Here is a 23796-nt window from a genome sequence, read left to right on the forward strand (position 1 = left end):
GAAGCAAAAATAAATTAATTCATTTAAAATATTTAATTTGGAGAAATGCTTATGATAGACACGCCCCTTTCAATCTTATTTTAACATTAGTTTATTCAACATATTTAATTATAAATTCAACCCTTATATAGTTATATAGTTATGCCTAAGAGTGACTTCTGGAGGACCTCTTTTGTTGCTCAGATGTGACCTCACTCTCTCTAAGACCAACTCTGCAAGTGAAATAATTACCCTCCCCGCTATGTGGGACAGGTGTGAAAGTCTCTCTGGCAATGTGGGAGATGACTCCCAGGGATTAGTGTGGCCCTGGAACTGTGGGATAAACTATTTCATCCTGACCAAAAGGGAGAAAAGAATTAGGACAAATAAGGTATCAATGGCTGAGACAGTTCAAATAGAGTCAAGAGGCTATTCTGGAGGCTACTCTTATGCAAGTTTCAGCTAGATATTGCTATTTATCACGGTTTGCCAAACTCCAATAAAAACATTCCTGCCAACCCTAAAGAACACCTAGGGCTCTCTCTGAGGTTCTACAAAGGTTCCATGCACTATGATTATTTTCCATAAACTTACCACATCCAGATAGGTTCCTAGGCCAGATAAGTCTTGAAATCTAAAGGAGCCAGCTTCTTCAGAACATCAACTAGTTCCATTCCCCTACCCCATATTATCGACAGCCCTTTCCAACATGAAAAAATTAGAATTGGCATAGCCCAAATACCTCTATAGATTGGGAGAAAGATCAAAGGAGAACGTGGAGTTACAACAGAGAAGATAGGATTTAGCAAATCGGTATGACTGCTGAATCATTATACTGATATTTCTTTTAGTCTCCAGTGTTCTGGAGCAGCTAGAAGGAAAAACCTAAAATTGTAGAACTGTAACCCATGCCAAACTCTGAAATCTGCTCTGTAACTAATTCTTGTGGTATGCTTTGAAAGTTATTGCTTTTTTGGATATATGCTATTTTTCACAATTGAAAAAATAAAATAAAAGTAAAAATAATTAAATTCAGCCCTTAGCAAATATCAATTTTATGTATTTCCAAAGCATATCTTCTCTGATAATGTGGTTAATTTATGGTTAATTTAACATGGCTCATTGATGTCGTTTGAAGCAAGGTTATTAGACCTTTCAAAAAATATTGTTTGATTAGCTTTCCTAATTGTTAAAATATGTGAATATTCATTATATTTCAAACAAAAAAGTAAAATATGATTATAAATGTAGGTCAAGCATTTCTCAAGGAAATATTTTCTTATATGTGTGTGTGTGTGGTTACTGTTCATGTTTAATCACTATCCTCTCTTATTTCACCAGATATTGGCTTATAATAATTAAAGAGTACTGAAGTATTGTAGAAAGAATAAAGAACAAACTGAGCTCAAACATAGCTCTATGACAAAATAATTTACCCAAATACTCACGGTTCCTAATACTCCAACTGTAAAAGGGAGATACCATTACTTATCTTATACAGTTATTGAGAAAATTAAATGAAATAATATTCCTAAAGTATACAGCATAGTGTATAGTACTTAAGTTGGAATTCAACAGAAACTATTTTCCTGTTATCAGTCTAGTTCTACTTAAAATTTATTTACCATCATAATCACAACATACTTTGAATTTTTCCAATATAGATGCCATGATATGAAAGTAAACTCATTAGAAGAACAGAGCTTTATTTCATTGCCTCATGAGAAGGAGATTCCTTACTAAGAAAAGCACAAACAGAATATAAAAGTTTTCAAAATAAGCTTTCTTAGAAATAAAATGGCAAAGCTTTTAATAGTCACACATGAGTTAAAGTGTTGAAAGTTCTGACTATACTAAATGTTTCAAATATGCCATTAAATTGTAGTACAAATCTTCCTGAGTCTAAATATGATCCTCAGCCTAATGCCTGGTGTATTTGTTAACAACTCATTTACCCCATGTTTCAAAAGCTTTTTATTTTCATTTGTCTTAGGTAGGCTGCTTATATTTTAAAAATGACTTCAGTATATGACATGCCTATCTAAACAATCTATAAATTGGGTAAAGATTATTTACCCTTGTGCTATACTAAAATGAAGAGAAAGAGCCCTACTATTTACTTAAAGCAAATTATTTACAAAATCAATATTTTTAAACCACGCACACTTCCCTTTCTTAGCTAATAACCTTTCTTTGTTTAGTAACGTCTTTCAGTGCACCAGTCACTGGTATTTTAAAGATACTTTTTTTCCTAGTACAATATAATGAAGAAGGATGTTACCACAGAGGTATTTTCCAAATGCACTTCCTTAATAATTTTCATCAAACCAGGAAATAGAATTTTTTTTTGTAATGTAATTACAAATGCCTTCACAATTCCAACATGAACAGTAGCCATTTACATGCCCAGTAGCTGAATACATTTTTTCAACCATTGCCTTCTGGACCACACAAGAAGTAAATAATTGAAAGTAGCATCCACAAAAGTAAACCATACAGTTCTTAAGGGAAATCTGCACTGCCATGTTTATAGGACATTTTTCTTACAATACTTAATAAGGCAACTGGTTAGTATTCTCTCCCTTTAACAGATGCAGGCACTGTGGCTCAGGGCAGTTTTGTTTGCTTCTTCCTCAAAATCACACAGCATAAAAAAGTTGAATCCGAATTTGATCAAAACTATTCTGACTTCCAAACTTATGTTGTTTCTATTATTTCAACATGCATTCAATATTAAGAACACAGAACTTCAGAAAACGAGGTATATATTAAATTTTTAATCAAAATTATAGTAGTGATTGTGGGAAGTATTAAAGTATATGGAAAATGAAATTTAAATTAGTTTTACTTCTTTTAATTTTTCACTCTATTCTGTGCGTGACAAGTTCTTTTAAAACAAAATATAACACATGTATTTAGGCCACTTAGGTCAAATAATAGTTGAGGCATAAAAAGGAGACAATCAAAGAGATAAATCTAGAATATGATCTATTTAATTTTTCACATGTATAGCAAGCACCTCGCCCTGGAAATTCACTCCGCACACAAGATGATGCTATTCAGTAGCAACGTTGTCCCTCATGCCCTGCCCTCCACCCAGCCACCCAATGTCATTTTTTTTGGGGGGGGGGAGGGAGTCACCAACAAAAATGGGTTCTCTGAATGTATTTTTCTCTTGGTTGCTAAGCAAAAAAATGATTCATGTAAGTATAAACATACTTGCGCACACACACAAAGTGCAGAGAAGAAAAAAAAAACAATAATAGACAACTTTATCAGCTACAACCATCTGTGCTCAGTTTGACCTGCTTTTGGCAAGCTTCTGTTGTCCCTTCTATCCAAAACCATCTAGTCCGAAGAAAATTTTCACTCCCACTTCCTTCATTTTCCAACAAGTCAGGGGTCAAGTGGTGTTCTAAATCTGCCAAGTTCTGGGCTTGAGATACTAAGAATTCATTACTTGTACATAATTACAAACTCAACGGATAAGTCATTTTCCCCATTTCATTAAGCAAAGTAATAAAATACTAAACTGGTGTTGCACCACAGGCTGCCCTGTCCCACAGAGTTATTCAAATGATTTTGAATTTTTAGCAGGGAATTTAATGTGCTATTTTATAAAATAGACTGCAGGTCACCTTTTTATAACAATTAAAAGACTACCATGCAGCTAGTGCCAAAGAAAAATTCTGCCACAAAGCAATAAACTCGCTTCAAATAACACTTAGTCTTCACCACCAGGTGAAGTTGACATAATCAACACGAAGTTAGCACGAAAGGAGTAAATAAAACATTCATCTTATTTCAAGCAAAACTTAAAGTGGGACTGTCCAACAGTATAAATTAAAAATAATCATGACCATGATCTGCAAAGCTTTCTTATTTTTTTAATTTGAAGACGTAAGATGCCTAAAAGTGTCAAATCCTTGGGATTTTAGGAAGACAATTCCTTGGGGTTTTATAGAGGATTCAGAAACGGTCCAGTGGAAGTGAGAGGCTAAAGTTCTGTGTCTCCAGAGTCCCTGTAAGGCAGGTTTCCAGGACAGCCACCTGGTCGGGCAGACTGGCAAAGGGGGGAGTGAGGAGACATGTGGGACAGAGCAGGAGTCCAGGAATTCTTGAAACTCTACGTGCACAGCAAAAAGTTTTCAATTTAAATGCCATATTTATTTGGGATGCCTTTGGGGAGACAGTGCTAGAGAAGCAGCAATCACGAGAAGCTGCAGCCTCTTCTAGCCTCTGCCCACCTCCCCAGCCCAGTGTGGCCCGGGGCCAGCACTGAAGACACACGTGAAACGAATGGATGTCACAACTGGGACACCTGGGACAATTCAGTGTGGATGGACGTGATCTGCTCAAACGCTACCCTTCCACTAAATCATCTGAAAACAAGGGGCAGGTCTAGGCTTAAAATCCCGACTCCCCATTCCCACCTGAGTATTTCTGCTCTTTCCACGGTGCTGATTCCCATCCTTACCGGCCCTAGGATGTTAGTGCCTCTCCCACAGGAAAAGGAAGAGTGCATGTGGCTATTCAACATTCTTTTGTATTTTTAATGTTTGAAAATAAATCACACATTTTAAAATGTCATTTGAAATAACAAATTTCAATAATATTTTTATCTCACATGATAAGTGCTTTAATTCCCAAGAAATGTTTACAAACTAAGACAAAGAATGCTGGAGATTTGAGCCACGTATCTTAACCTATTGTAATATGGCTTTTTAAAAAAATTCAGATAAGGTCTCCTCTCATGGATTAAGCTAAAATATTACTGAAAATCCCTATAGTCAAGTTCATCTTGCAGATGCTGCAGCTATGCTAATGTGAAAACCCCAATAGGAGCATTATTTGTGTGATTATAAAATATTAATCCACTCCTTGAAATTAGGCTAAATGAAAAGCATCTTACCAATGGAGAATCTCTTTTGGTTCATAAATAAATTATATGCCACAATTCCACTTTTATGATTTTCTATAAATCCCCATTAAAGACAGAAAACAAACGATGTGGAAATTTTGTCATGGAATTAATAAAGACGCCATTGAGAAAACCACCACTCTCCAATATGGGCTCTTTTTGAGCATCTGTGGCACAAGTTCATCTTTGAGCTCTGTGTTTGGAAAACCTAGATTTCTGTTTTTTGTTAACTTTTTAATGTGTATATTGGTTTGGCTGATCTAACAATACCATGACTTACATATATGATCTTGCTTTTCCCCTTGATCTGGCTTTTAGAAAGTCAAACTAAAAAAAAAGTCAGAATGTCAGCAGACTTTCTTGGCCACACATTTCTATATGCTAATCACATTTTCCAGGAATTATTTTTTAGTTACATAATTGAACTTCCTGGAGATTCATTTAACTATTCTGCCCTTGTGTTGTAGACATACATTTGCAAGCTGTTTCAAATTCATGGTGGAGTGAAGTAGACGTATTAATAAGTATAATAATTGCTTTGACTGAAGAGCAATAAGTTATATACCTTAGAACACTGTACCAAGAAAAGAGGGAAGCCCATTCTTTGGGTAGTTGCTTATTTTGAAATTTTCAGAAATTAAAAAAATACATATATTTCTTTTCAAAGAAATATTTTAATTATGAACTAGAAAGCCCTGAATTATCTTATATTCTCACTTGCTTGTCTAAGTGAGCTACTGAGCATCCCAACAATGTCCAGAATTAATAAATAACTTCTTTGAGGGACTGTAACAATTACTCAACAACAATAAAATGATGGATCGGTAAATAATCCTCACTGGACAGTGTGTTTCCTGTCAAGGATGTTGACCACAGTCAGAAAAACCTGGCCACTAATCCAGATTTGTGACTATACACAAGTTGTGAAACGGTCTGTGCTTTTTACTTAAAATGAAAAAAAAAATTCCCATCTTACCTTGTTGGGGAAAAGAAAAAAGAAGAAAAAAGAAAGCTAGCACTGTAAAATACCTCAGGAAAAAAAGAGAAAGTGTTTTAATGTTAATAGTTATTGCATGCATGTACTTTGGGGGAAAGGGAGCTGACAAAATTTCTTCAGCCCCTTTCATTTTCTTTTTCTCACAGGAGCTATGAAAAAGGTAGCATCATTCCCATTTTGTACATAAAGAAAATGAGATTCTGAGAGTAACTGAGATAAAATATTTGAACTGAAATGATTCCAAATCAAAAGCATACACTGTATCAACTAAAGCTCCATCTGAATGGATCGTTAAGCAATATTTTCTTTGCTGCATCTGTCTTAACAAGTGTACTGATATTATTGGTGTTAAATGTTGAGAAAGGATGATAAATCTGTCAGAAAGGGTGGCAGTAGTTAAGCGTATCAGACTACAAGCAGCTTTTTTTAAGTGCCTATGCACTCACCTTTTGTGTGAAGCAACATGGTTTACAGTAAGTTAAGAGTTGCTCTCTAAAGCAAAGTTAGATAAGTTCTGAGGAAATGAAAAGATACAGTAATAGTGTCATGCACACTGTGATACATATTCTCAAGTGTTCTACTTTATGAAAACATCTATAAAATAAGCATTAATGATCCCTCCATCCTGTAGACACTAAAGATTATGGCGATTGGGTTGCAAGGCTCTCAGCCAGCCAAGTTATGCAGCCAATGTCATTTTATCTGGGGAAATCAGTCCATGACTAATTAACTAGCTTCACTAATTTCAGAGGAAACTACTCTTGTTTGGCTTTACTTCAGGATGTATCAATGACTGAGCCACTTGTACATAAGCAGCAAATTGGCAGCATATTCATCAGTAATTCCTTAATTTGTCAAATATTTTCTGAGAGTATGCAATGCGCCAGCCTTGTTGCAGATGCTGGGCAAACAGCAAGAAACAGACTAGAACCATCCCCTCATGGAACATATGAACTAGAGTGCGAGACAGACCACATGCAAAATAAAGAAGTAATGTGTGGGTGATGGTAAGGGCTCAGGAGAAATCCACAGAAGACAAAAGGAAAAGGAAGGTTTGGGGAACTTGCAAGGTGACTTTGAGAAAAGAGGTGAGGGAAGCAAGGAAGTGAGTAGACCAGGCAGAGAGAAGGGTAAGGATAAAGACGTTGAGGCAAGTGCTCCCGAAGATGTTATTGTGCCTAGGAAGCAAGTAACAAGGAGGAGGAAGGAGGAAAAGAGGTAAGAGAGGTGACAAACAAGAGTGGGCCAAATAGGGACTTACAGTTCATTGTAACGATTTGGTTTTTACTATGAGCTGTGGGTTTTGATCAAATGAATGAAGAGATCTGACTGCATTCTAAAGGATCACTCGGGCTGCTATATTAAGACGAGATGGAAGCGGGGAAGGGACAAGGGCAGAAACAGAGAAGACAACTCAGTCATGTATTCCATCATTGAACACAAAATTATCTGGCTCCTACTATGCAGTAAGTAATGCTCTAGGATCTTGAGATACATCAGTGAAGACAGCAGATAAATATTCCTGACCTTGTGGGGCATCATTCTAGCGGGAAGAAGACAGATACATACACAAGTCCATATAGTGGATAGAAGTTATTTTAATTGATGACTTTCGGATGTGCTCCTCAAGGGAACGAGTGTAGATTACAAAAAGAGAAGAGTTTTAGATACCGATTCCGGGAGTGTTGCAACAATTAGCATATAGAGAGATGGAGAGAAGTTGGCGGAGGAGGGTGGTAAATTTTATAGGGAGGAAATCATGAAAACTGCAGCCTGGCAATAGGGATCAGGTAAGATGAGGAGGTGGTCACAGTAATAAAGATTATGAAGGAAGAGTACGCCTCACAAAGAATGTGAGATGGAGCAAATACCTGAAGCCTAAGAAGAAATTATCCAAATAGATCTCTAAATAAAACACTGGGAGCAAAAACCTTAAGTCAGATGTGTGTCTCCAAGTTCTCAGGATAACAACAACAAAAAAAAAAACAGTGTGGTTAAAACAGAACGAGCAAGGGAGGAGAAAAGTAGAAAAAGATATCAGAGCTCAATAAGGTGATTACATTAATAATTCAAGGGAATAAAGTGACGTCTTAGATGTAGGTGAGAATAGCGGGAGTAAAACTGAAGGTGATGAGTGCTGGTCAGTTTCTGCATATATTTTGAAGGGAAAGTCAACAAGACCAGGTGACAGAATATACAATGGGGTGGGGAGGGGAGAAATCCACACATGACTCCAAGATTTTTACCTGAATGATACGAAGATTGAGAAGAGGATGGCTGAAGACAAATCACGCGTTCATTGAAAAGGATCTCAGGATCTCATATATGGAAGTGTTGCATTAAAATTTCTATTAAATATCTAGTCAGAGATATTCATTAAGCAGATGCTGTTGCCAGTATTGAATTTAGGAGCACAATATCAAATGGAAACACAATTTGTGGATTAGTCAAAATATATATGCCCTTTAAAGTCATGAGATTGATTGAGACTCTTAAGGAAATGAGTTCAATTCGAAATGAGAAGAATTTTAAGAATTTACTGCAAGGGCGTCCCAACGGTTAGAATTTAGAGAGAAGGAGAGAAACTGGCAAAGGAGGCTGAAAAGAATATGGCCCAAGAAATAGCATAAAGACACAGAGTATGATGACTCATAAGCCAAATGAAGAAAATATTTCAAGGAAGTAAAAGAGTCCAAGAAGGTCAAATGCCACCTGTGGAGTCCACGGGGTGAGCACTGGTCATTGGGCAAGCAATGTGGCTGCCGTAGTGCCTACAGTAAGATCAATTTCACTGGAGTACCAGGAGCCACGCCTGATGGGAGTAGATTTAACAGAGAATAAGAAGGAAGGCAGGTATAAGCAACTCTTTCAAGGGAGTTTGCTGCAAAGGTAAGAAAATAAATGAGGCATTAAGAATGGGAAAATATACCCCCTTGGCTTTAAGAAGCCAAAATTTAGAACTGACAGATTATAGGGCCATTTGTTCAAGTTCTACCTAAATAAAAATTGATGGGGGTCAAAAGCAATCCAGCTATGAAGTCCTTCCCCACATTTCACTTTATCTTGTATTTCTTCAATCACAAGTATGAAGAAAAACAAGAAATATGAAAACAAATGTTTGCTTTAAAATTGATCTGCCAGAGTTCAAATGTCAGCCGTTTTAAAACAGGTAGCACCAGTCAGTATTCTGTCAGGATTAAGCACACGAATTCTGGAGGCAGAGTACCGGCTTCGAATCCTGCTTCCACCAGAAACCAGCACCCTAAACTTAACCTCTATGACCCTCAGTATTTTCATCTGCTAAATGATGAGGTTCCTATCTCCAGAGTTATTGTGAAGATAAGACATTGCTTAGTGCTTCCCAGCTCCAGACATAACCTAAGCAATCTATGTATGCTTGAATATATGAATTATAAAACACCTCACAAAACTGCCAAATGACCTGTAATCAGCAATAACATCATTTGTTTCTAACCACCAACAATCAAGCATGATTTGTAAATATTTCTCAACATCTCCTTAAAACCGTAAAATTCTTTGACTTATTCATGGATCATTTCTTGAACGTGGATGTATGCCTAGAAACTGAAGAAGACTGTGTCTCTATGGTGAATTCTTAGTTATAACATACAAATCATCTCCCAATTCCATTCTGTTTCATCCTCATGACTCTGTTGCCCAATCTAGTCTCAGGGAAAAACCAGCAGGCTTTGAATAATGGGTACATACATGTTAATATACAATTAATGATATATATATATATTAATTAGTTATATGTGTATATTTTAAAAGAGCATTTGTCTAATAGACTTTTAATCCACTTGCCTGCATTCCCTATACTGCCTCTTCTTTAAAATATCATTAAAATTGGCTGCTTTTATCGCAGATAACTCAACACCTCAAAGCATTAGAGAGGGTTTATCCTACTCTATATTTAGAACCTTTAAAAGGGCATTTTAATTCATCCTGGCCCATATCATTTGCCAGTCACTGTTTTCCTATTTCTACTCACAGCCTCCTAATTCAGAATATCGCCTATTTTTATGAGGATTATAAAGAACCGAGGCTTATATCTATCGATTCTTGGAACTGAGTCCCACCTCATGACCTTTGGAGCCCTCTATGGTCACTAGCAGGACAGTCCATCTCCACTAATGAATCTCTAAGACAGTTTTTCACTCCAATTATGACAGAAAGCAAGCTGCAGACAAAGCAGGAAAAGTTGGTTCCACAAAATGCTAAATATATGAGTATTTTTCGAAAGCATCCTTAAAAGAGTTATCTCAAAATCTAATGGAACAATAAAAGAATAACGAACTAGGATCTTATTTGGGAAAAAAAACAAACAATAAATTCATCAGGATATAACTTATGTGTCTGGACATTTATCACCGAAACAACATGGCCAGGTCGAGCATACTAAGACATTCATAAAATAGGCAGCGGGAGCTTAACTGGCCCATCGATAAGTCCGTAGAGACCAACAATAATCATTTGCACTGGTCTTGAAAATGTAGAGCCCTTTAATCCACAGCTCTACAAAAAAAAAAAATGAATTTAAAAAATGTACCAAAAGGCAGAAAAACAAAACTGGAACATAATCAAAGTTTTCTTTGTGTTAAGAAACACTTTGGCGATCAAGAGTAGGGCCATCAATAAAATGTTTTCTTCCCTTTAACATAGGCTTCATCCACTTTAGTTCCATAGTTATTCTTTAGGGAATGAAAATTTATCATTGAAAACCCAGACATGGATTTTCCACCCTCATAAACTGCTTACACTGTTTCCAAATCGCATAGCGTTTGAGGTGAGAAGAAGCAGCACGTATACGCCTCTCGTTTGTCCCTGGGTCTCCCAAACCCACATTCTTCCCCTTTTCCCCTGCTCCCAAATCACATGTGCGTATCACCCCCACCTCTGCACCGACCTCCAGGAATATATTTCATCTCCTGATGGCCCTGACTGAGACAGGTGACAACATGCTGGCCATGTTGTTTGGGTGATAAATGTCCAGGCACATAATTTATTTCTTGATGAATTTATTGGGCTTTTTTCCCCCTTAGTTCAGACAATATATCATTGTTTTTTTTTTTAAGACATTTTAACAAATGGGGCAAATGGAAAAAAGCTTTTTCAAAGCCTGAATATATGCTTATATCTGAAGAACAAAGAACCTTTTTCTTAACTGAAAACAGAGTGCTCTGACTTTATAGAAAAAGGACTATCAGAAAAAAAAATTGGTGTTACACAGGTCTGGAGTGCTTTTTCCTCCTATCTAGGAGAACTTAAGCAAGTTAATTAACCTTTGTGAGCCTTGGTTTTCACAGCTGTGAAATGGGATATTACTTGGGTTGTGTGAGGCTCCAGCGATAAAATGATCAAAAAGGACTCAGCACAATGACTGAACATAGAAATACTACATATACTTTTTAATTTAAATTTATTATGTGCCCAGCTCTGTTGCCTATATTCTGCCTGAAAGACACAACACCAAGACATGCAGACATTTACTCTGACGTACTCCACATCCTGACTCCAAATCTTGTGGAAGAAAAGAAAAACTTCTCAATTTATTATCCAGAAATTATCTTACAAATGTGTCTATCATTTCTCTTGGAAATCATAATGACTCCCATGTGGAAATAAGTCAATTTCAATTCTTTTCTACCACTTAATGAATCACAGTCCCTTCACCTAGTATTCTAAATATACAATTTTAATTTATTATTTCTAGTTGCTTTTTTTACTGACTTGCAAAAACCTTAGTAATTAAACCAGTGGTTCATCTATTGTAGCCCATGGACTCTAGGCACCCCAAAAACCCATTAAGGAGGAATTGGAAGTGAAAACCATTTTCTAAATAATGCAAAATATCATTTGCCTTTTTCATTGTTTTGACACTAGCATTAGTGCTGCAAAAACAGTGATGGGTAAAAACACAGAAGTCAAGGCCGTGATTCTCATCTGTACTATCAGCCATTGTATTCTGTCCTGCCACACACACAATAAAAACAAAATGCCAATTTCATGTAAAAAGCAGAAAACTCAGTTAAAAAAACTGTAAATATATTAATTTTATTCAATCTAGATCCTTAACTTTTAATATCTTTTCAACATTCTGGTAACAAAATGGAAAATGTACACAAAGAATCACTGTCCTGTACTGAAATTCTTTGCTTGTCCCAAAAAGGATGCAAGGATGCATGCAATTATTTGAATTACAAGCTGAACTAGCCAGTTTTTGGTTTATTTTTATAGAATACCATTTTTACCTGAAAGAACAACTGACAGGAAAACTATATTTATTTTCATTTTAGACTTAGGGATTTAGCAGGGTTTTTTTTTTTAATGAACTAAGAAATCTTGGCGCTTTGAGGAAAACAGCCACCAATACACGTTGCTGATAAATTTGAGCTTTCAAGTGAAAATACAAATCTTGGAAAGCTTCTATTCATCACCAAAACCTTCAGAGTCTCAGTTACCTAGAGATTAGTATCTGATAAGATCCTTGATGAAATTAACAAATGGAATTTTGATGTTGTATAAGGACATATGTCAATACTGGGAAGATCTATATAATGCTGTTGACCAATATTTTCCAAATGACTGATACATGGTGTTTCTAAGTCCTTATGCACAAGTAAAAGATACATTCAAAATATGAAATGGACCAATGCATTCTTACATACTAGAGTATGAAAAGTTGGAATCCGAAATGGTTTCAGATCCCACATTGCAAGTAAAGTTTACAAAACTGCCACATGTCAAATTCTGGTCTAGAATTTAAAAGATTGACAATTATCTGAACAGGATATTAAAGTTTCCCACCCTTAACCAATCCCAAATATCGGTGTGTGGATAGATCCTTTTCACATACTTTAACTAAAGACTTGCAAAAATGTAAAATAATGCCACTCTTTTCATTCAACCATTTTTCAGTTTTGAAAAATAGCTTTTTTTTAATAAAATAAAAATGTTATGGGTTTTATGTGTTTTTTTAACTGAATTAATCAATAAATAGATTGTTTTCTCAGTTTTAATGTTTAAGCATCAATAATATCAAAGTCAAGTAAATATCAGTAGATGAAACCCATCTTTAGAAAAAACTGCTCCTTGGGATCCCTGATCATTTTTAAGAATGTAAAGGGGTCCTGAGACCAAAGGGTTTTGAGAACTACAATTGGTTTTAAAATTGTGATGTATAACAGAAAGCCATGTTTGCTTTCATCATCCAATCTTGTGGGAACAGATCTACTGTTTAGGGCGTAAATTTCGATTGTATTATTTCCATAGAAATGTGACACCCAATTGTGGTTGGGACATTTTGATTAGATGGAGATGTGACTCCACCCATTCCAGATGGGTCTTGATTAGTTTACTGGAATCCTTTAAAAAAGGGAACATTTTGGAGAAAGCTCTGAGCCAACAGATATACAAACATTTGAAGATGCTTGGAGTGCTGACAGAGAGAGCAAATGCCTAGACACAGACATTTGGAGATGCAGAGCCCAGGAGACGTCAACCTGTGCCTTCCCATGAGACGCTAAGCAAGCCGGATCCTGAATTGTGTCCTGGAAGAGCTAGTGTAGGACCGCCGATAAAGCTTAGAGAGAAAACCAGTGGCATCAGAAGCTGGAAGCAACAGAACCAGGAACAAGCACCAGCAGACACCAGCCACATGATTTCCCATGTGACAGATATCAGCCTCTCTTGAGTTGAGGTATCTTCTCTGGACACCTTAATTTGGACATTTTTATGGCACTAGAACTATAAACTTGTAACTTAATTAATTTCCTTTTTAAAAGCCACTCCATTTCTGGTAAATTGCATTCTGGCACCATTAAGAAACTAAAACAATGCATACACAGTTCTTCCTCCTATTTAAATCCCGAGCTTCATGTCAGACCATGCACCCAAGTTCCACTTTCCTCTTCAAAGTCTTCAAAAATTCCAACAGCAGGTATAGTCTTAGTTCAATTAATCATCAAGATCAGATGTACTAACACTCTCCATTTCTCCCAGCATCTTTCTATTGATTTATTCCTGAGGAATAAGTACACACAGTGTTTTGCCCTTGGCTCTATCTCATCCAACAAACATGCGCTGAGTACCCGCCACACATCAGGTAACTCGGTAAGCCCTGAAATAACAAAGATAAGTCAAACAAAGCCCTTTACTTTAGTGAGGCCCAACCAAGTTCTTCAATTGTACGTTTCTATACAACACATATTGCAAGAGAAATACTTTGGAAGCACTGTGCCTATATTGTTTGCTGCACTTAGAAAAATGGTACAAACTTAATATCAGCTATTCTGACATAATCAACACTGCAAGCCCCCTTCTAAGACTGAAAAGCCCAAATGAAAGGATGATTAATGGTGTGCCTGTAACTGAAGAGCTGTCCTTCAAAGACCTTTCTATTCATGCTGAACTTTTAGGTATGAGAGAAAGGGTAAGTGAAGTTATACCACTGGACAAATCACTGGAATAAGCAATATGGGGGTCACAGTCATCAGCCCTCTGCCACAAGTGCCAGAGCTAGAGAAATAATGCAGATTAAAGGTTTCTTTTTTACCCACTGGTCCTTTCTGTGCTTGCCCATGGAATGTGATCCAGCCATGACTCTGGCCAGAAACCTGAGAAAGCAACCCAAACTCCTCTCAGTGCACATGGATAAATTAAATTAAAAAAAAAATGCACTGTGGCAAAGTCTGCACTTGGACAAAAACTCACCTGGAACAACCGGAGGTAATTTATAACTTCGCAGAATCATTGTAAACTAGTTATATTTGAGCAGAAGGAGAAAAGTACTTCGCTGTTTATACTTGTAAGATACAACCAATAATAATATGAAATTCTAGCTCTCGACTACTGCTTTCAATATTCTTTGGAGAAGCACATTTGCTTTTAATTTCAGAGTGGTAAGAGCTTGGGAACTGAAACTCGGTTTACAATTTCAGCACTTTTGTTCTCAAAAGATACCCTAGCAAACTGTTCTTTTTGTTGTTGTTGTTTAAGGAAATCATCATATTGAATCCTCTCCCAATTTTTAAATGAATAGATTACAGGGAATCAGAATGATAATTTCTCAAATTGATATTATGCGATGCTTAAAAAGTGACAGCTATATCATCTTCTATTACTAAAAAAAATTAATTATTATTTTAATCTCATGCCTACTGTAATGTGAGCACCATTTAATAAATCTTAATTAAACTGTTTCACATCTAATGAGTGGATAACATGACAAAATAATTCTAATGATAAGAAGAGACGTTTATCCTCCTTTTCCATAGTGTCCTAATAAAACGCAATGCATTCAACAAAGCAAGAACCAATAATAAATTTGATTTACAGTTCAGTAAATTCATCTACACTTTGGAATGACTTAATTGCCTGCCTTCAGTAAACATTCTGGTTTTCAAAGGAATCAAATCTTTTCATCGAAGAAATAGTTCCAGAATAGGGAGGCAGAGACAGGGGGTGGGTTTGAGGGTGGAACAAGTCCAAATCAAGATAAAATTACATGTAAATAATGGTCTGAGTTAACTCAAATAGCTCAACATACAAGACTCATGTTAAGATCTTAAAAAAATACTAATTAGGTCAACGAAGACATTTGGCAGGGCTATGGATGTAAAATCAATTTGAATTTACTTAAAAAGATAATATCCTCATTGAGCAGACATAGCTAGCTATCATTTAAAAAATCACTGTAGATTCAAAATAATGGTAATGAATGAGCATTTTAAATGGAGACAATCGCCCATCTCCCCAAAAGAAAAAAGAAAGCGAGAGAGCAAACACATGAGCCTCAACTGCGTAAGAATGTTGTGTCTGGGCTACGGCCAAGTATCACAAACCACATTTGATATTTTGCTTTTGGCTGAGCCACACTAGAATGTCTTTGGCGGGGGAGGGAAGGGGAGGAAGAGAAAGAACTTAGAAAATGGCAAACAAGAGCTTTTCAGAGTATAGCCATATCATTTCAAGTTGATTATCAAAGCCACTTTGGAACTAGTTCAAATTAAAAATGTATCAATGATACATAGAGGTAGTAGTCTAAACTATACCCCAGGGAAAGCCAAAGTTGGAACGCTTTTGGCTTCTGCCATGAAACATGAATTTCTATCCCCGAGCAGCCAGAACGACTTGTACCTCTCCTCTGGCAGCGAGCAGCACAGTCTTGTCTCAAGAAGCAGTCTCCGCTCCCTGGTCATTCACAGCACATTACACGCTTTAGCTCAAGAGGGAAGAAAAGGGATTACCCAAAGGCGGAAGATAGAGTCTAAAACGTGAAAGCAGATGAAATCAGGAATCTCCCGAAGCTAGGCTCAGCACATTAAAATTAGTCATTGTCTATAAAGAAACTGCCAAGACAAGAGTGCTGAGGTTATGAAAGCTAATACCGTCTTGAGTCTGTCCTCCAACACCACTCCCCGCCCCGTCCCCCCCCCAAAAAAGCTACGATATAATGGTGACTTTTACCAAAGTTCTGCATGCTGGAGTAAGGATTTCTTAATTCTGAAATCACTCATCCTCTACTAGACTTCCTTACCAAGATCTGTTTAGTTTAGTGGAGTGATTTGGATCATATAAACAGATAACGATTTTTGCATTTCTGAAATATAAGGTGAAAAAAGTTTATGGCTGGATTTTGACCCGGATCAAAGCTAAATGTGAAGTCATTCCTACTAGTTTTTGTGACAGAACATTTTTATGGGCTCCTCCCTGTAAAACGAGCGATAAGTAATGAAAGTCAATATATAGAAAGTGGATGTAAAGAGAAGGATCCTTCTAAAAAGGACAGCATAAAGTAATTAACAAATGACGGCAAGATCATTACCTCTGCTCTCTGGGTTCTGGGAAAAGCAGTTGATTTTTCTATGGCATAGACGTCCACCAGGTAAAGGCAGGCTCCTTGCTCCCGGTCCAGAATAGCTGCAGTCTGAATCATGCCAGTGTGCCGGCCAATCGTGAAGAGACGTCCAACAGTCTTTTCCTCACAACGGACCGAAACAATGTAATATTCCACAGGGGCTTCCGATCCCCTAGGGCTGGCGGCTTCTATTGATATCACATTGGTGCCGATGGGTTCTCCTTCCTTCAGAATGGTCATGTACTTGGGTTGGGTAAAAACAGGTCCGTCGGACCCCTGAACAATGACTGTCAGCTCAGTGGTTGACTTCCTCCTTTCCGAGCCAAGATCTGTGGCTGAAACGATGAGGTTGTAGATGAGCTGTGAAGGCACCAGTGCTGAAGCCACTCTCAGGTCCCCACTGTAACGATCCACAATAAAGGTGCTTGTGTCCCCGTTGACGATCTCATACTCCACCTCTCCATTAGCGCCTTCGTCGGGGTCGGCGGCCATAATCGTGGTCAGAACAGAGCCAATCACGGCTGAAGGGTCTGCAGCAAAGGCATTCTGCGATATAAACATCGGAACGTTGTCATTGAGGTCCGTCACCAAAATGGTCACGTTTTTCAAAGCATGCCTTCTCATTTCTACAGGCACAGCCTGGTCGTTGGCTTTCACTGTTAACTCAAAGAGACTGGTGAATTCCCGATCGATTTCAGCGTTAGTATATATGGTCCCTTGGACTTCGTCTATACCAAAGTGGTTGCCTCTTGGCATCTGCTGAACGATGGCATAAGACAGCTGCCCGTTGATGTCTGCGTCGGGGTCGTGAGCGGTCACGGAGATAACAGATGTGCCGATGGGAATGTTCTCAACGATGGACTTGAAAACATCCCCAGGAGGGAAGCTGGGAGGATTGTCATTAAAGTCCCTCACATGGATCACCACTGACATCGTCGACGAACGGGGGGGTCTTCCTTGGTCTTTGGCTGTGATATTTAATTTGTATAAAGACTGCGTTTCAAAGTCCAGTTTTTTGGCAAGAAAAATACTCCCGGTGTTTGGGCTGATGCTGAAGGTTCCGTGGTTGTTAGTCCCAGTAATACTGTAACGCAAATCAGCATTGTCACCCGCGTCCGAATCGGTCGCAGTAACGGAGGACACCAGCTCACCGATTCTCATATTTTCCAAAACATCAACAAATAACGTCGATTTAGGGAAAGAAGGGGTATTGTCATTCTCATCTAGAATATCAATATTTAAGGTACACGTTGAGTTGAGGGGGAGCGGCCCTGAATCCACTGCTTGAATGACCAGGGAATAGGCAGGTGTTGCTTCGTAATCTAATTTACCAATAAGTGTCACCTGACCAGAGGTCCTGTCTATAGTGAACTGTCTGTCTTCGTTTCCTTTTGTCACAGAATAATGAATGAGTCCGTTATTACCTTCATCCACATCTGAGGCAGATACTCTTAAAACTTGTGTCAGGTTGGGTGCTGATTCGGATATCGTGGCTTGGTAAAAGTCTTTCACAAACTTGGGAGCGTTGTCATTTATATCCTTCACATGAACGTGCACAGTGGCCTGGTCCTGGAGAGGCCGAGGAAGCCCCTGGTCTGCTGCTATAACTGTAAAGCTAAACACTGCCGCCCCTCTCCGCCTCATAAGAGACTCCCTGTCAAACTGACGAGTATTGGTGATTTCTCCACGAATAGCATGCAACTCAAAATCTGGCTGCACCACTTCAAAAGCATACCTTATCTCTCCATTTGGCCCCAAGTCTTTATCGAGAGCACTTACTTTACCGACAAGTGACCCAGCTCTCTGCTCCTCTTCAAAGTAAAATGTGTAATTGGTACTATTAAAAAGAGGTCTGTTATCATTGACATCTTCTAAAATTACAGTAACATTCACAGTAGCACTAAGGGGTTCCACTGCTCTGTCAGAAGCAACAACCAGTAAGATGTATCTCTCTTGAAGTTCACGGTCCAGTTCACTTTTTATATACAATTGACCATCTGGGAATATGCCAAAAGCATCCCCTGTATTTCCTTCAGCGATGCTGTATGCAATTTCACCATTAGCCCCGGAGTCTTTATCAGAAGCTTGCACTTTAAAGAATCGAGAATTCACAGGTTCTGCCTCTGACAGGGTGACCTCATAAGAAAGTTGGTCAAACACGGGTGGGTTGTCATTTACGTCATGGACGTGAACCGTTAAGATGAAGCTAGAGGAGTGCTGTGGGACACCCATGTCAGATGCCAAGATCTCTATCTGGTAGGAACCAGCATGGACGTCCAAAGGGCCTAGCAGACTGATATGACCATTCTTTTCATTGATAGCGAACAGGTTCTTGGGGTTTTGCCTCAGGCTATAGAGTACCACACCATTGACCCCTTCATCAGGGTCCACAGCTTTGGCTTGGAAAATGCTGTGACCCGCCTGCCAGTTCTCCACCACGTTCACATTCTCTACAGCCTGAAGGAAATGGGGAGAGTTGTCATTCAAATCCTTAACCGTGACGTTAACCACAGTGTCTCCAGTCACTGGACCCCCACTGGCCACTACTCTCAGCTGATAAAAAGATTGCTCTTCTCTGTCAATCACACTTGCTGTGGTTAGCTGACCCGTGACCCGGTCGATAGCAAACACGCCTTTCTGATCCCCGGTGGTGATGAGATAACTGATGTTGGAATTGAGATCCATGGTAGAGGCAGACACACTGCCCACATGATATCCCAGGGCCACGTTTTCGAAGACCACGAAGCTGTAGGCAGCCTGGCTGAATACGGGTGGGTTGTCTTGAGTGTCCAGGACGGTGACGGTCACGATCGCCTGGTTGGGGGACTGTAAGTTGCCACCATCCGTGGCCACTATTTGCAACTGGTAAGCTGTCTTTTCTTCTCTGTCCAGGGCCATTCTTGTAGAAATGACCCCACTCCGAGCATTGACCTGAAACCGAGTCCTGTCCCCAGCCGATATAGCGTATTTGACAGTTCCATTGGGTCCCAAGTCTGGGTCAGTGGCAGACACCGTGGTGATGTAGCTACCGCCGGGCTCATTCTCCTGGATATGAGCAAAGTACTGGACTGGGTAAAACACGGGGCTGTTGTCATTCACATCCAGGACGCTCACGTTCAGACGAGCCACCGCCGACTGCGGAGGGGAGCCCAGGTCCGTGGCCAGGACCAGCAGGGGGTAAAAAGCTTGCTCCTCTCTGTCCAAGGAGGAGACAGTACTCAACCTCCCGGACACCGGGTCCAGGCGGAACGACCTCTTGTCAGCCTCGGCCTCTTGTAGGGAGAAGCGCACAGTGCCATTGTCACCCAGGTCCGAGTCAGTAGCCCCGAGCACGAGGAGCTCTGTCCCTGGGGGGGCGTTCTCGACCACCGACACGTCGTAGCCGTCTGGCTGGCTGAACACCGGCTTCTCGTCGTTGACGTCCAGGAGCGTTACCACGAGCTGGGCATAGGAAACCTTGGGGTGAACCCCCTGGTCCCGGGCGCTGATGTTGAGCACAATCTGGGAAGCGAGCTCGCGGTCCAGGCCCCCCGAAGGCCCGGTGGTCACCAAGCCACTGTGCTCGCTGATGTGAAACCAGCCGAGCCCGTTGCCGGAGACGATGCTGTAGCGCAGGTTGGCGTTGAGCCCAGAGTCGCCGTCGGTGGCGGACAGCCCGCCCACGTAGCTGCCCGGGGGCGCCTCCTCGCTCAGGCTCACGCGGTACACCGGCTGCGCGAACACGGGTGGGTGGTCGTTCACGTCGTTCACGTAGATCACCAGGCTGGCCACGGACGAGCGGCTGCGGGCGGCGGCGGCGGGGGGCGCCCCGCAGTTGTCGGAGACGGCCACCGTGAGGTTGTAGGACGGGATGCGCTCGCGGTCCAGGCCGCTGGCCACCTTGATGAGGCTGAGGTTGGGGACCTTGCTGCTCTGCACCTCGAAGTGGCGCTGCTCGTTGCCGCCCAGGATGCGCACAGAGATGTTCCCGTTGGCAGCCGGCGAGTCGGCGTCGGTGACGGTGAGCAGCGCCACCACCGTGCCCACCTGCGCGTTCTCGTCCACCGAGGCGTAGCGCGACGTGGCGGGGAAGTAGCGGAACTTCACCACCGGGTCGTTGTCGTTCACGTCCAGCAGCTGGATGAGCGCCTCGGCGCGGCCGGTGAGCGCGGGCACGCCCCGGTCGGTGGCCTGCAGCGTGAGCGAGTACTGGCGCCGCGCCTCGAAGTCCAGGGGCGCCCGCACCGTGAGGAGCCCCGTGTCCGGATCCATCTGGAAGGGGGTCCCCTCGTCCTGCAGGCGGTAGCGGATGTCCGCGTTGCTGCCCTCGTCCGCGTCCGCCGCCGCCACCTGCAGGACGCTGGAGCCCACGGCCGCGTCCTCGGGCACCCCCGCCTGGTAGTGGGAGCTGCCGAACACCGGGGGGTTGTCGTTGGTGTCCTGCACCGTCACGTTCACCCGCAGGTAGCCGCGCCGCTTCGGCTCGCCCTGGTCCTCCACCTCCACCAGGAGCTGGTAGTGCGGCGTCGCCTCGCGGTCCAGCCCGCCCTGCGACACCAGGTGCAGGAAGGCGCCCTCGCCGCTGGGGTTCAGGGTGACGTCCAGGCGGAAGCGGCCCGCCTCGTTGCCCTGGGTGATGCGGTACGAGCGGTGGTCGACTCCATTGGAGCCGATGTCGGCGTCGGTGGCCGTGTCCAAGATGACCTGGCGCCCGCTGCTGCTGTCCTCCTTGAAAGTCACCACGACCGACGGGTCCGGGAAGACCGGCGCGTTGTCGTTGAGGTCCCGCACCAGCACCCGCACCTCGGTGGGGTAGGTGGGCGCGCTGGAGAGAACCACCAGGTTGATCACGTCGCTGGGCAGCCGCTCGCGGTCGATGGTGGCCGTGGTGTACAGGGCGCCGGTGCTGCCGTTGATGGCGAACAGGGCGTGGCTCTCGCTGAGCCGGTAGGTGAAGCCGGGACGCGTGCGGACGGCGCCCACCAGCGTGCCCGGGGGCTGCTCCTCCAGCACCTGGAACACCTGGCGCTGCTCGGCCGCGCTGCCCCGCGCCGCCCCCGGGAGCAGGGACAGCAGCCAGGCCACACGCAGGAGCCGGGCCACTGAGAAGGCGGGCGGAGGGGGGCCCGGGCGCCCGGGAGGCCGCTGCGCCGCGGGCTCCATGGTCCTGGCCCCCGGGGACGGTGTGACGGAGAGAAGGGCTGAGCTGCGCCGGAGGACGTCTATAGGGCCAAAAAGGCCGGGCAAAAGCCCAGCCGCCCGCTGGGGCCGGGAGCTCTGAGGCTTCCGAGACGATCCAGCCCAGCCCGAGGAAGGGGCCTCAGCGAAGGGCGCCGGGGAGCGCGCGGGGCCGGCGGGGAGCTGCGGGCATTCGGCGGGGCGCTTCCGCGCTCGGCCAGCCCCGCGCAGTTCCCCCGACCGCCTGGATTCCCCACTCGGCTTGGCTTTTGAATTCAGAGGGTCGCAGCTTTCTCGTCCGGGTGGCTGGAAGTTGGGACAGCTCGCCTACACTTACGGCAAACGAGGAATCATTGCAAAAAAATTTTTCAAAAAAGAGAAAAAAATGGTCTTCGGAAACTTTACAACTTACCCACCGCGAAGAAACTTGGAAAAGAAGACGAAAAGGTGGACAGTGATGTGCGGAAGCACCGCCGCAGGCGACGAGGGCGTGAGGGGGGGACGAGGGGCCCGGGGACCCGAACTCCTTGCCCAGTCGCGGGGGAAGCGGGCTCTCCCCCAGCCCGGCTCCCGCGGCCGAGCGGCAGCGCCCCTGCACAGGCTCCGAGCGCGGGCGGCTCGGGGGCTGAGTTCCGGCGGCGGGCTGGCCCCGCGGCTCCGGCTGCGAGCCGCGATCACCTCCGCCTCTTCTCCTCCGGCCGCCGCCGCCGCCGCCGCCCCTGCTGCGGCTCCGAGCCCTCGGCGGGGCGCAGGCTCCGGGCAGCGCGCCTCGGCATGCTTCACCCCGGTCGGGCCGCCCGCGAGCCCGTCATTTGTACATCCGCCGCGAGCGCAGGTCCCCCTGTCTGTGCCGCCTGGCGGGGCTCGGGCGGGAGCCGCGCGCAGCGTCCCCGCCCTGTCCCCTCACCATGCCAAGGGGGCCGTTCTCCGGAGACCCCGCCGAGCCCCCTCTGGCGCGGCTTGTCCCTGCCCTCCTTATCCTCGCTTTATTGTCCCGTGTCAGTTCCACTTTGTAATCCACAAGGCTTTGGGTTTGGGACGGGGGCGGGGGCTCGCGTGTCTCCTTCCCGGTCGGCAGCGGACCGCGGGGAGGCGCCGGCAGTGCAGCTCCGGACCCCGCCGCTCCGCGCCGTCCCGCGCGCCTGCCCCGCCGCGGGGGCACCGACGAGGGGCCGGAGCTCCAGGAGCCGGGCTCAGCCTCGGCTGCTACCTCCCGCCCTCCCCGCCCCGCCCCGCTACACGCGCGCACACGCACTCACACACACACACACACACACACACACACGCACGCACACGCGCGCTCAGCACGGCCCCGCAGCACAAGCGCGAGCGGAGGGAAGACCGCGAGCTGGAGCCGGACTCGGAAACTTTGCTCGCCACTGACTGCCGCCTGCACCGCCGCTGGCCGGGACGCCCCCAGCCCCCGGGCCTGTCACCCGCGGCCCCTCCCCGCCCCAGCCCCATTGGGTCGGAGCCGCCGCGGCCCCGCCCCCACTGCCCACCCCTCCCCACCCCCGGCCTCGGCCGCCGCCCACTGGCCGCCCGCCGCGCCTGTCACGCCGCCTCCCGGGGCTGGGGGCGGTCCCGCGCGGGGGCCGGGCGGCGGGGGCGCGGGGCCGGGCAGGGACCCCCACCGCGGTTTTCCTTTTCTTTTTTTCTTTTTCCCACATTTTTAGTCAAATCTTGGCCGGCGTCAGAGCAAAAACAGCAAAAGGCTGCCGCAGAATAGATGGGGGTGGGGTCAGGTTTGCAGATAAATGATGCTGGTGGCTGGGCCCGGGGAAGAGTGTTGGGTTCTGCTCGTAATAACTCAGGGGTGAGGGGATCCAGGGAAGTCAAAGAAAGGCGGGGCGGTGGGGTCTG

At 43.7% G+C, this 23796-nt stretch overlaps 1 protein-coding gene across 1 annotated transcript in view; it reads right to left on the reverse strand.

Moving 5' to 3' along the window:
- FAT4 (FAT atypical cadherin 4) overlaps positions 1-22078 on the reverse strand; it is a 163816-nt gene extending 141738 nt beyond the window's left edge. The window contains exon 1 of the mRNA XM_077140084.1: positions 16744-22078. Within this exon, the coding sequence (XP_076996199.1) occupies positions 16744-21918 (5175 nt within the window). The 5' untranslated portion in view covers positions 21919-22078. The remainder of the gene's footprint in view (positions 1-16743) is intronic.
- Positions 22079-23796: the final 1718 nt, after the last annotated feature.

Source organism: Tamandua tetradactyla, chromosome 22, assembly GCF_023851605.1.
Source record: "Tamandua tetradactyla isolate mTamTet1 chromosome 22, mTamTet1.pri, whole genome shotgun sequence".
Lineage (NCBI taxonomy): Eukaryota > Metazoa > Chordata > Mammalia > Pilosa > Myrmecophagidae > Tamandua > Tamandua tetradactyla.